Source organism: Vigna radiata, chromosome 6, assembly GCF_000741045.1.
Source record: "Vigna radiata var. radiata cultivar VC1973A chromosome 6, Vradiata_ver6, whole genome shotgun sequence".
Classification (NCBI taxonomy): Eukaryota; Viridiplantae; Streptophyta; class Magnoliopsida; order Fabales; family Fabaceae; genus Vigna; species Vigna radiata.
Window position 1 is genome coordinate 35,502,277 of NC_028356.1, and position 12,242 is coordinate 35,514,518.

The 12,242-nt window shown below is 32.0% G+C and overlaps 2 protein-coding genes across 2 annotated transcripts; one reads left to right on the plus strand and one right to left on the minus strand.

The window, feature by feature from the left end:
• Positions 1-999: 999 nt before the first annotated feature.
• Positions 1,000-6,795, plus strand: LOC106764723 (polyadenylate-binding protein RBP47C-like). Its single transcript, XM_014649074.2, has 7 exons — positions 1,000-1,815; positions 2,922-3,387; positions 4,149-4,204; positions 4,291-4,421; positions 4,527-4,623; positions 4,963-6,555; positions 6,688-6,795. Exons 1-6 carry the CDS (start codon positions 1,474-1,476, stop codon positions 5,122-5,124), a joined length of 1,254 nt encoding a protein of 417 aa, XP_014504560.1. The 5' UTR covers positions 1,000-1,473; the 3' UTR covers positions 5,125-6,555; positions 6,688-6,795.
• LOC106764722 (serine carboxypeptidase II-3) lies at positions 6,183-10,587 on the minus strand. Its single transcript, XM_014649073.2, has 8 exons — positions 10,162-10,587; positions 8,569-8,676; positions 8,176-8,450; positions 7,838-8,098; positions 7,056-7,162; positions 6,867-6,953; positions 6,677-6,782; positions 6,183-6,590 (listed from the first exon to the last, which is right to left on the minus strand). Exons 1-8 carry the CDS (start codon positions 10,541-10,543, stop codon positions 6,447-6,449), a joined length of 1,470 nt encoding a protein of 489 aa, XP_014504559.1. The 5' UTR covers positions 10,544-10,587; the 3' UTR covers positions 6,183-6,446.
• Positions 10,588-12,242: the final 1,655 nt, after the last annotated feature.

Consider the following 12,242-nt stretch of genomic DNA (forward strand, 5'->3'; position numbering starts at 1 on the left):
CTTTAGAAAAGAGAAGAAAAGTTAGAATCTTTCGTAGTAATAAGTTATTATGATTTATATGTTAGAAACGACGTTGTTTTTTCCATTATGTATGCATAATTCATGCAATCGAAACAAAACATATTGTTGACCCGAGGTGAATGTCTGAGTGTCAACAACACTGACACCAGATGCGGTACTAAAAAGATGAAAAAAACAACAGTAGAAACAATTTCAGATGCAATTTTCTTCAGTTACAATAATTTTTTTAATTTAATTTTTAAATTTTAATGTAAAGAAAAAGACAACAGAAACTACATTATTATCTAATAAATGAATATATATTTTTTAACCACTGGTGGTTTAAAATAACTGGTTTGTTTATGAGGACTTCTTAATTTTTAAAATTAATATATACATACATATTTATTTCGTATTATTTTATTTAAATTTAAGATATTACTCAAGCATTTTAAATTTAGAGTACCAGTTAACCATAATCAAATCGTAGAAGATATGGAAGTTATGTTTTTCATATATGTAAAATTTAATTAAGCTGCATTTGATGTGGTTTTAATTTAATATTAGCAATCAATATTTTTTATAAAAAAATGTAATTTTTTTTTTACTTTTTTTTCCATCCTTTTAAAAAAAAAAATACAATTTTGGTTTAGTTTTCGATTTATTTTATTTTGGTTTAACCGAATCCTAAGCCTACACGATTATTCAATATATATATTAGAATAATTTAGTTAATTAAAATACGATATTAAAAAGTATACGGAATTAAAATTTGTAGGGTAAAATTATGAATATGAATTTAAAGAAATATAAAATTCGTGTATAATTTTATTTTGATTTTCTTGATACAAAAGATAATTGCAATGTAGGTAAAATGATATATTGTTTTTATATTGATTTAAAGAAATATAAATTTAAATAAAAAAGATAAGATGTCAAATAGGAGATGGAAAAAAAGAGGAAATAAATATCGAAAGAGAGAAGATTTAATTAGGGAAAGAAGGAAAGGTGGCGGCGGCACGGAATGAGATAGAAGAGAAAGCATAACAGTGTTACATTCCAAATCCCTCGTAATTAGATCCAACGGCTGGAATCAAAGAAAGTGGAGTAATCGAACGGCGAAAAGGAGAGCCGCGTTTACGAAGCCAACACAGGAATAAGAATTCTTCATCCTCTTATATACCCCTTCCGTGCCGCGCCCACTTCTCTCTTCTTCTTCTTCTTCTTCTCTCTCTCTCTCTCATCGCAATTCCAGATTCGTTGTTTCTCTCTCTAGAAACCTCCTTCGCTCGCTTCTTCTCCTTTTTCCGTTTTTAGCTTATTCCATATTTGGCCTTCGGCACTTCACTCACATCCATTTATAGAAAAAAAAAATAGACAGAGAGAGTGAGAGCGAGAGAGAGAAAGAGGAGGTGTTCGGTCACCGTTTATTGATTTTATCGATTGATTGGTTTTTTGATTCGTTGATTTACGATGCAACAATCGAACGGTTCCGATTCCTCGTTGCAGTCGCAGTCCACGGAGCAGAATGTTCCGCGGCAGCCGGCAGGGTCTCCGGCGGTGGCGCGGCCGCAGCAGTGGCTCCCGATGCAGTATCCAGCGGCCATGGTAATGCCGCACCACATGCTGCCTCCGCAGCACTACGCGCCGCCGCCGTACATGCCTTTCCATCACCACCAGTACGCGCCGCCGCACGTCCCGCACCAACAGCATCAGAACGGATCCAGCGGCGAGAACAAAACCGTCTGGATCGGCGATTTGCATCACTGGATGGACGAGAACTATCTCCATCGCTGTTTCGCCTCCACCGGCGAGGTACACACATTCATACTCGATATTCATATAACACACACAAAGAACGAATCAATGAGAACTGTTGTCGTATGCATAAAATTGAATGAAAACAATTGTCATTCTTCATGGTTTAATTTTGATATAGTGTTGTTTAATTTTTCAAATAGTTAAAATGGTTATTGTTACAATGTATATTTACATATGTACATATATGTTATATGTATGATAATGCATTCGGATTTAATTCCTATTTGTGTTTATATTTATTACGTATGCGGAAGATTTGTTCTTATTTTAATATAAGTAATAGATGTAGTAAACAATGTTCTATACGACTATTTTTTTTTTTTTTTTTTTTTTTTGCATTCTTCCTTATCGGCTTATTTCGAGAACGTTGAAAAAAACTCATTTTTTAACATAATTTGATTTTTTTTTCGTATTTTGAGGATTTTTAAAATTTAATTAGACTTTTATCTCGATTTAAGTGTTATAGAGTTATATCAGTGAAAAAATCTAGCATTGAAGATTTTTTTTTGTCTTTTTTTTTTAGTTGGTTGGATTTTTCTGTGATTTATTTGGGAGGTTTGGGTGCTTACGGGTAAATTACGTGTTTTTCTTTTTGTGGTTGGTGCTTGTGTGGGGTTTAATTTCTGTGTTAACGCGGTACTATACAAGCTTGTCAACGGATGCATGTTTGAAGTGTCAACTTCATTGATATATTGAAAAGGAAAAGTTCTTTTGAGCACCGAGGGTCTGCTGACTAATAACTTTAACTTGGAAATTTTATATATAAATTTACTAGTTATGTGATATTTTGACTTCTATTAAAGCTATGTATGGTCATGCTGTCCAAAATTGTTTTTGGTGGAGTGAATGAAAAATTTTCCTTTGCAGGAATAAAATAAAATGGCACACATAATTGATGAAAATAAATTCATATTTGTTTGATGGATGAAGAGTAGAAATATAAATGTGGATGTCATTTATTTTCTTTCTTGTGTCTACGTTAATTAACACTCATTAATGAGATGAAAAAAAATTTGCATTTCGGAGGTTTAATTTGTTAGGACAAAGATGTGGCCCGTGCTTTTCATATCCAAGCTTCTGACTGTTATATAATTTTACAGATTTCCTCTATCAAGGTTATTCGCAATAAGCAAACTGGCCTATCAGAGGGTTACGGATTCGTGGAATTCTATTCACATGCTACTGCTGAGAAAGTTTTGCAAAACTATGCTGGAATTTTGATGCCCAATACAGAGCAAGCATTCCGTCTAAACTGGGCATCATTTAGCACAGGAGACAAGGGTTCAGATAATGTTCCTGACCTTTCTATTTTTGTAGGAGATTTAGCTGCAGATGTTACAGATAGTTTGTTGCATGAAACTTTTGCTAGTGTGTTTCCTTCTGTTAAAGCTGCAAAAGTTGTTTTTGATGCCAATACTGGCCGTTCAAAGGGCTATGGTTTCGTCAGGTTTGGCGATGACAGTGAAAGATCCCAGGCCATGACTCAGATGAATGGTGTTTACTGTTCCAGCAGGCCTATGCGCATTGGTGCTGCAACTCCAAGGAAATCATCTGGCCATCCACAGGGTATCCCAAATTACATCACTTGTTTCTGATTTCTGATATATCTCTTTTCATTTGGTAGGGTAAAGGAAAATATATGTACATAATGCATTCCGTACAAAGAAAATGCTTCCAGCCACTTATATCATTCTAAATTTTCAGCTGTTCTTTAGTTTGAGTACTGCATTTCTTGCTCAATTAACTGAAATGAATGTTTTGTGCTTTAGATGACGATTTCAATGACTTTCTAAATGGGTGTAAATTCCTTGAAATATATGTCATATCTGATTTTTAGTTTTCACAGCAAAAGAAAGAAAAAAAGACAATTACTATGTTTGTTTACTAATGTAAATGAACGTCAAATATGTTTGATGGTTTCATTAATAGGAGTTGGGGTAGTTAAAAATCATGCCATTTATTCATAGGTTCGGATTGTGTGAAGTGTCAATTAGGTCCACTATGTTGTGCATGATAAGTAATTGCTTTTTTAAGCTTCAAACTAAACTATTCCAAACATATACTTGGTCGTTAATTTCCCCCTGTTTTTGATTTAGACGTCTTCAATTTCCTTTCAATAATACATCTCCCTCTATTTTCCTCTAAATTTGTTTTTGATTCATGTTTAGATCCTCACCTAAGTGAGAAAATTTAGGTTATTGTTGATCCCACTTGTAGGAATAGTCTTGGTTGTTGATGTTGCTTTTGTTTTTCCCATTTCTTGCCATGGTAAGAGTTTGAAATATTTCTACCAGCTTTGTATTGATTTTGTAAGTTTCCTTCTTTAGGAGGTCAGTCGAATGGCACATCCAGCCAATCTGAAGCAGATTCTACCAACACAACAGTTAGTTTTCTAGTTTTATTGGATAAATATTTGTAGTCTAGTGATTTGCTACCACTTTCCAATATCTAACCGATGACTCGTTATAGATATTTGTTGGAGGACTCGACCCTAATGTTTCAGATGAGGACCTCAGGCAGCCATTCTCCCAGTACGGTGAGATAGTCTCTGTTAAGATACCTGTTGGAAAGGGATGTGGTTTTGTCCAGTTTGCAAACAGGTACAAATTCTGGTATTTTAAATTCTTTTCATATTGACAGATAACATAATTTTAGACTCTTTTTTTGTGTAATCACAACAACATTATTCTGATAAACTTTTTCAGAAATAATGCTGAAGAGGCGTTGCAGAAGCTAAACGGGACAACAATTGGAAAGCAGACAGTCCGACTTTCTTGGGGCCGTAATCCAGCAAATAAGCAGGTAAAGTCAGATAGAAACCCCACATTCACATTATCATTTGTCTGTTAATCTAAAACAAGTATTGTTTGATGACCAACAAATCTTCCTAGTAACGTCGTTTGTTGTATCTGTTTAAAGAAAAGGGTTTCGATTGGCCTCTTATAATCATTTAAAATATAAATTATACGAACATTTTTTTTATATTCTTTTAAGATCAATGAATTAAAGCTCAGTTTTGTGAATTTCATTTTCCCATAGAAAAATTTGGAAGTGTTACTGTACTGTATTGACTTTATTCTGCCTGTCATTAAATTACATTTGTGATGATTCACTCTCAATTGGTATTTCTTTGGATTGCAGTTTAGAATGGATTTCGGCAATCCCTGGACAGGGGCATATTATGGGGCCCCTATTTATGATGGTTATGGATACGCATTGCCTCCTCGTCATGATCCCAGCATATATGCTGCTGCGTATGGGGCTTACCCTCTTTATGGTGCCCACCAGCAACAAGTAAGCTGAATGCAGTGTGGTGCAGTGCAATAGAGAAGTAGCTTTCACAACAAGTTATGCAGAATCACCCTTCGATGTGCAAATTAACTTCTCTCGCTTTGTAACTTGCCTGATCTGTTGAATTTTTAAGAATCCCTCCTAATTGTGGAGTGGAAATGAATTTTGATAGCCTGAGGTAGCGCTGTAGGGATTCAATTAGTCATTTGTTTAGGCCTTGTAGGAGTAATGACTAAAGAGGAGCTTAAACTTATTATAGGAATAATTGTCTTATGTATGACAGCTTGTGTGCTTGCGTGCATTTTATTTGTTTTTGACATTGAAGCTTTGCTTTGTTTGCTTTCAAGGGTCATTTCGTTTCTTCTTTGCCAAATTTTACTTGCATGTCTGCTTTTCAGAAGCGATTATAGAATTCGAGATCATAGCATGTGTAATAGATCTCGTCCACTTTGTTGTGCTCAATGGATTGGAATTTGAGCTTATTTTGCTTGAGTTTCTGAATGTGTTTATGCATTCTTTGGTTTAGTTTGAAATCTATTTCAAACTAATGTGGTCGGAGAGTTTCATTAGGACTACTTAAATCTTCACTTTTGGGTCCTCTAAAATAATTTAGTACTCCTTTATTTGGTTGTATTGGTTTCTGTTTTCTCTCTATGGTATAATTTGAAGTGCATCATTTTTTAGTTCTGCCCAATTCATGTCCAGAAAGTTTTGACGTCCCATCTCTACACCAAGAGATGGAAACTTTGCGCATTTTTTGTGGGTCAAGTCTATATATTTTTTGACCATTTTTTCCCACACACTTGAACAATTAAATCATATCATTAATTTTGGCATTCCGGAATGAAAAGAGGTGTGTCTCGGATTGTTTTGAGGTCCCAGAAACCCCTCCTTCATTCTTTCTACGGTACATGGAAATATGGTTGTTCCACCTTTAAACCTAAAAGAAATAAAACGGACATTGGCATAAACTTAGGCCCTTTTTCATAACTCCTTAGTCTTTCTCTCCCTCTAATTTCATGTTTATTTGGAAAGAAAGGGGACGGAAGAAGGCAGTAAAGACTTTGGAATTGAGTTGCTTTAGAGTTGAAATTTGGCAGACTAAAGTTACATTTTTTGCTGCTCGAATATCAATAGTTCATATAGACATAAATGAAGTATTTCTGTAACTTACATAAACTTATCCTTGAATTTTTTTTACCTTTGTAAGGTTTTATACTGATCTTAGGTGCTATATTTTTTTCCTAATTAGAGGCGAAATTCTCATTGATGAATTTGTATGAAGCTCATCAAATATTTCGCATCTATTTTAAGGATATTGAGACCAAATAGACCTAAGATTCGGGAGGAAGTTCTCCCTGAAGAAAAAACGAGATCATGGTTAACGCTCGCTTTGGTTGGTAACTTGGAACCATGTGCCCAGCTCCTCTTACAGTGATGAGGGTGAGTCCTTTGTACCCAATCAAGTATCCTCCAACCTGCATTTTGTATGTTGTTGATTACCTGGATGCTGCTTGAAATTCTGATTATATATGGTAAATGAAAATGCTTATTAAGTTATTACCTCATCTCCAGAATACCAGGGACGCCATGTTGTCTCCACTGGAAGTTTCAAGGCATTCACTGAATACCTAGATGATGTTATGGGAACGCGCCCATCTGTATCACCACTGCATCATACAACAACAATGTTACATGAAAGCCATGATAGTACTGTCTTGGATGTAACAAAGTAATTTAGCGTACTATATCACCTATATATCCAGGTCCTTATGCCACTTGATATTATCCGATTTATAGTGGGTAGAACTGTTGCTGGGCTGTCTGTCCATCCCACCCCACTGAACACAAGCGTCACATGCATATTCATTCAGGAAATAGAACAGTTACAATTCATTCAGGAAAATGCATTTTGAAAAATACAATCAGAGAATTTTGTGTACCTGCAAGGAGACCATTCTGAGACTTTAGCATGAAGAGCCTCTTGTACTTTAGCCAGATTCAAGTAGGATTTGGTATATTCGTCAGAACAAGGGTCGAAATTGCTGTCCTACAATGTTCGATATTCAAGAGTTTCATGCCTTAGTTTTCACCAAAATAATATTACTCCATTCATCCATGCCTTCTTAATATTCACAAAACTAATCTCAAATGAACTTTCTGTCAAATATTGACAAAGGCAATATACACCATATTAGATTATATAAGTACTCCTCATTCTTACTGTAGGTATAGGTAATTTCTCTGTAAATTTGTATGATCAAATTTGTCTATTAGGTATTCAAAGTTGAAGGAGCAACAATTGAAGGTAAAGAAGTGCATTCACAGCATGTTCCTTTCAAGATACATAAGGGAAGCAACAATTGGAGGAGTAAAAGTTATAAACACTTATGACAAGTATTACGATGATTTACATCAAGCGCACACAAATGTAACAACTGGTTTTTGATGTATTATGACTGCTCTGTTTTGGTAACTTTTATACATAGATAATTTCTAAATTTTAAACCTACATAATACAGTTTTGGAAGGATACAATGAGATTCCATTAAAGATGTGTTGAACTTATATTTAAGTGTTTTGTAGTACTGTTTAATGTATGTGTTTTTTTCTGTATATAAATTGGAGCACCCTAGTATTCTACTAATTTATATTAATAGGTTTTAATCGTCTTAAAAAGTCACGTAAGAAAAATAGATAGGAGAGGAAGATCCATGGAACTTACAGAGTAAGTGGGAGAAGTTTGATGAGGTTTTGTTGCATTCGGATCACAAGGGGGACCATATATGTCATAAATGTCAATGACTCCAATCTCAGTATCCCCTCTTATTTGGTATTCGTTGCATTCACTTGTCATGTTCCCACTCTCAAAGTCACAATGCCTTTCAATTCCTTCATGGGTTTCATCTGAGTTCAAAGCATGTGTCCAGAAATAGTCATACATTCCCTTTGCACATATATTATCATCTATCCAACCATTCCCAATCTGCATCAACAATACCAAAACATACGATTTTTTAGTTTGGAATGATCTTGGTCAAAATATATACAGCACTCACTCACCGCAATCCCTTTGAGGTTAATGAGTGTAAGATTTGTAAGCTTATTATTAGTGAGAATAGTGTGAGCTAGCTGAGGGACATAATGTCCAGCATAGCTTTCTCCAGTGATGAACAAGTCTCGAGATTTGTAGTGTGGAAATCTGTGAAGCCATTTTACAAGAAAAGTGTAAGAGTCTATTGCTGTGCTCGTGTCTCCAGTGTTTGAGTAGTCTGAAGAAGTGTTTGAATATGAAAATCCAACTCCTGCTGGAGACTCTAGGAAAATAACGTTTGCCACTGCCAATTAACAAAAATGCTTCATTACAAATTAATACAAAAATTCATCTTTTCATGGATGGTGGTGAAAAACCATATTTTTCTAATACTTTGGCATCATAACTATAGAAATGCTTACCATTGTTCCATGCATATTCGTTTCTACGAAGTGTTCTTCCATCACTGTTCACTCTAAAAGGTCCCAATTCTTGCATGGCTCCATATCCAAGGGAAGAGCAACCAGGTCCTGAAAATCACACTTTCAATGATTTTTATTTTTTATTTTTTTTACATTAAGGCTTGTTTTCATTGCTAGAAAAGGAAAAAACTTAGAATAGTTATCATAATGAACTCTTTGATATTTCAACTACACAAAATTTATTATTATATTTCATGATATAAAATATATAATAAAAAAGAAAAACAAGAATAAAATATAAGACTAAATCAAACTATTCAAAAAGAAAAACAAATGAATCTCTATTAAAAAAAACTAACTTATAAGTTTTTAATTGATTATAAGTTAATTATATTTTTTTTTATCCAGTAATAAGTTATCTAGTCCATTAAAAAGATTTTTAATTAAGTTATTAAGTTTAATCTCTCAACAGTTTTTATTTTAACTAGTTTACTGTTAATAATAGATACATAATATGTTAGAAAATTATGAGAGTGATAAGAATGGATAATAAGCATTAATGGAGTGTTTATGATATTAAGATTGTGGATATATAGACTATATTGTTTCGTTGGTATGATAGAAAGAAGTTAACTTTCCGTATGAAATATAAATAAAAGATAGTAAAAAAGGTGATATATAATATTTCCATTGAAGACATTATGAGATTCGTGCTTCCAATGTTGCATGGACACTTATACCAATAAGAGTATTCTAAACTTCTAAGTATTTCTTGCTTATTAAACTTCTAAGTATTTTTATAATTTTATTTTTTGTGGCAGTCATGAATTATGGCTTCCGTGTTAGAATTCCATTACAGCTTATGTATATAACTTCTGTTCTCATTCTTCAATCATACCATTCATTTGGAATCAATTAATCATAAAAAAATTAAAAAAAATAAATAAAAACCTAATTTCTACCTTTATTGTAAAGGCTGGGGTCATAGTGCCGTATTATTCATCATAATTGAGTCCACTTTATTATTATTGGGAGGCAAAAGGAATACTTTTAAATAGGCTTTTTAGATTCTCTTTTTTCTTTTTCTATTTTTTTTAAATATTCATTTATCATCTATTCAATATCATGTCACAAAAATTACCATTTATATATAATTTCTACTTATTGCAAATTTAAAAAAATCTAACCCCTCAGCAGAAAGTTGATTTTATCAATCTTTAAGATAAACCTTTCCTATTAATATCTATTAGATTTTACATCTTTCACAAAAATTCCTTTTACGAAAATTCAAACGAAATATGAAAATTTGTAAGGTTTATATTTTTGTACAGAGGTTATATACATACACACAGATATATATGACTTTAGTCTAATATTCATATAAATTATTTGACACCATTTATATTTATATTCTGTTGATGGATTATGTTATACGGGGTTTATCAAAGTGTGATTATATCAATGTGAACCTTATTATTCTATTTTTTTTTTGTCATAAATAATACATAGGAAAAAATTGAAGTAAATATACGAAATTAATGAGGATCTTTTGGCTTTGATTATTTGAAAGAAAATATAAGAAATAGTTATTACCTCCATTGAGCCATAGAAGGAGGGGCTTGTTAGAAGCATTTTGAGGTGACTCTACAAAGTAATAGAACAATCTTCTTCCTCTTTTGGCATCCACAGTTACATAGCCACCATACTGATCAAAATCCACACCTTCTGGTTCTCCTGGTAAACCCTTCACTCTCTCATCTTCCATCAACACCCTTTCTTCTTCAACCTTCCATAAATCTTCATCTCCACCATTTCCGACCACTGAAGCTTTTTCTGATGAGATCACTTTCTCACCACTCCTCTTTGATCGAATTAACCTGTACAGATATTCCCCTTGTTTGTTCCCCTCGCATGATATGCCAAACTGCCACCAACACAAAAACATCAACCACACAACACTTTTTCTTGACAACATTGGACTCCTATCTTTTATGTTGTTTTCTCAGTGTTCTGTTATGTATATATATATATATATATATATATATATATATATATATATACACACTTCTTTCGAGACTTTAAATTACATTTTGAATCCTTGGTCCATACCCTCAATAGAAAATAAAATATCTATCATTATTTGATAATATATGAACAAAAATCAATGTATATCATTCATGGGGTGGTGATGAGAAAGTTATATTCTTGGGATGTGTTTGCGTTGTCAACTGAATAAAGTGATGTTACATATCTATTAACTCATTTATGTTTTTGTTGTTAGAGTATTATATTCACCATTCACAAGTTATTTTTTTCTCCTTAAATTATACAAAACCTTTTTGAATATATATATATATATATATATATATATATATATATATTGATTTAATCAACAATCATTAGTATTTAATGGAAGGCAGTTCAAGCTTTGACTTTGTGGAAATGATGTTATTATATATCTTTATTATTTGGTAAGATGAAAGCATATATAACTACTCTATGAATTTAAATGAAAGCATTGTTTTCAGTTTTGAATGTAGAAATTATAAAAGTGGTGTATATGTGAACATCAAATGATTAGTTCCATTGATGAGAAATTATATATATAATTGGATTTATGAATATTTATAATGGTGTGAATATTTTGAAAATAGGGTTTCTTCTGTAGCTCATTTACTACAACATTGACATGAAGCTGATATCATAAATTTAGGGTTTCATTTGATTAATATTACATATTCAGATGAAAGTGCCGTGTACCCAAACACAGTGTTGGTGTCAAAAAATAAACCAAACAAAATGAAAGCTGCAAAACATTAGGCATATATACATGAATTTAGTTTCTAACCAAACCAATGTTTTTATTTTGTGTCCTTTTTATGTTATAAACCTAACATATATAATAATAAAATAAATGATATTATATAATACACTTTTACGTTCATTTAATACGAAATATAAAAATAAAAATATCATAAAAATAAATTTTTTTTATTATTTAAAAAAAAGTAAAAGAAATGTGAAATGAATATAAAAAGTTTAAATGTATTGAATTTTTTTTCAATAATAATTAAAATAGAAAATGATTGAGAAATCTATGCAATCGATATATGTACATGGACAGAATCTGTCCCATCAAAAGGAACATTATGACTCATACGTGTTTTTTCTTTATTTAAGAAGATAGCTATCTTATTCTCTCAAAACAAATTTTAAAGATTCTAATACACATTCTTTTACGGTGAGATTTGTATATTTTGTGTATAAGATGAAATCTTTGTAGGTAGTTTCATAGGTCCAATAAATTTTGTAATAATAGATTGTGATATTATATTAAAAAATGAATGTAAGTTTAAATTTATTTTTATAAAACTAATTAATAAAAGAAGCTCCAAGATTTATCTTCAATAACTTTTGGGTTTGGTTGTGATTTATTATATCAAATACAAATTATTTATGGTAATATCATTCGTTTAACAAGTTTTCTTATATAAGAGTGACATAAGTTTTTATTATATGAAATGAATAAGTTCTATAAGATGATGGAAAGTATTTAATTAGTATAGAGTTGATCATATTATTTATGAGTGATTTTGTCCTTTACAATTTTGGGAGCTAATATTTGGTAAGCAATTGTTAGTGGAAGATTTGAAAGAGCTTTTGAGATGGGTATG

Excerpts from the sequence above, each read along its gene's own strand:
- LOC106764723 (XM_014649074.2), top strand. The coding sequence starts at position 1,474 with ATGCAACAATCGAACGGTTCCGATTCCTCGTTGCAGTCGCAGTCCACG. Across the intron at positions 3,388-4,148 it reads ATCATCTGGCCATCCACAGG|GAGGTCAGTCGAATGGCACA; the intron begins GTATCCCAAATT and ends TTCCTTCTTTAG. Across the intron at positions 4,422-4,526 it reads TTTGTCCAGTTTGCAAACAG|AAATAATGCTGAAGAGGCGT; the intron begins GTACAAATTCTG and ends AAACTTTTTCAG.
- LOC106764722 (XM_014649073.2), bottom strand. The coding sequence starts at position 10,543 with ATGTTGTCAAGAAAAAGTGTTGTGTGGTTGATGTTTTTGTGTTGGTGG. Across the intron at positions 8,451-8,568 it reads CGAATATGCATGGAACAATG|TGGCAAACGTTATTTTCCTA; the intron begins GTAAGCATTTCT and ends GTTAATTGGCAG. Across the intron at positions 7,163-7,837 it reads AAACTTCTCCCACTTACTCT|GACAGCAATTTCGACCCTTG; the intron begins GTAAGTTCCATG and ends CGAACATTGTAG.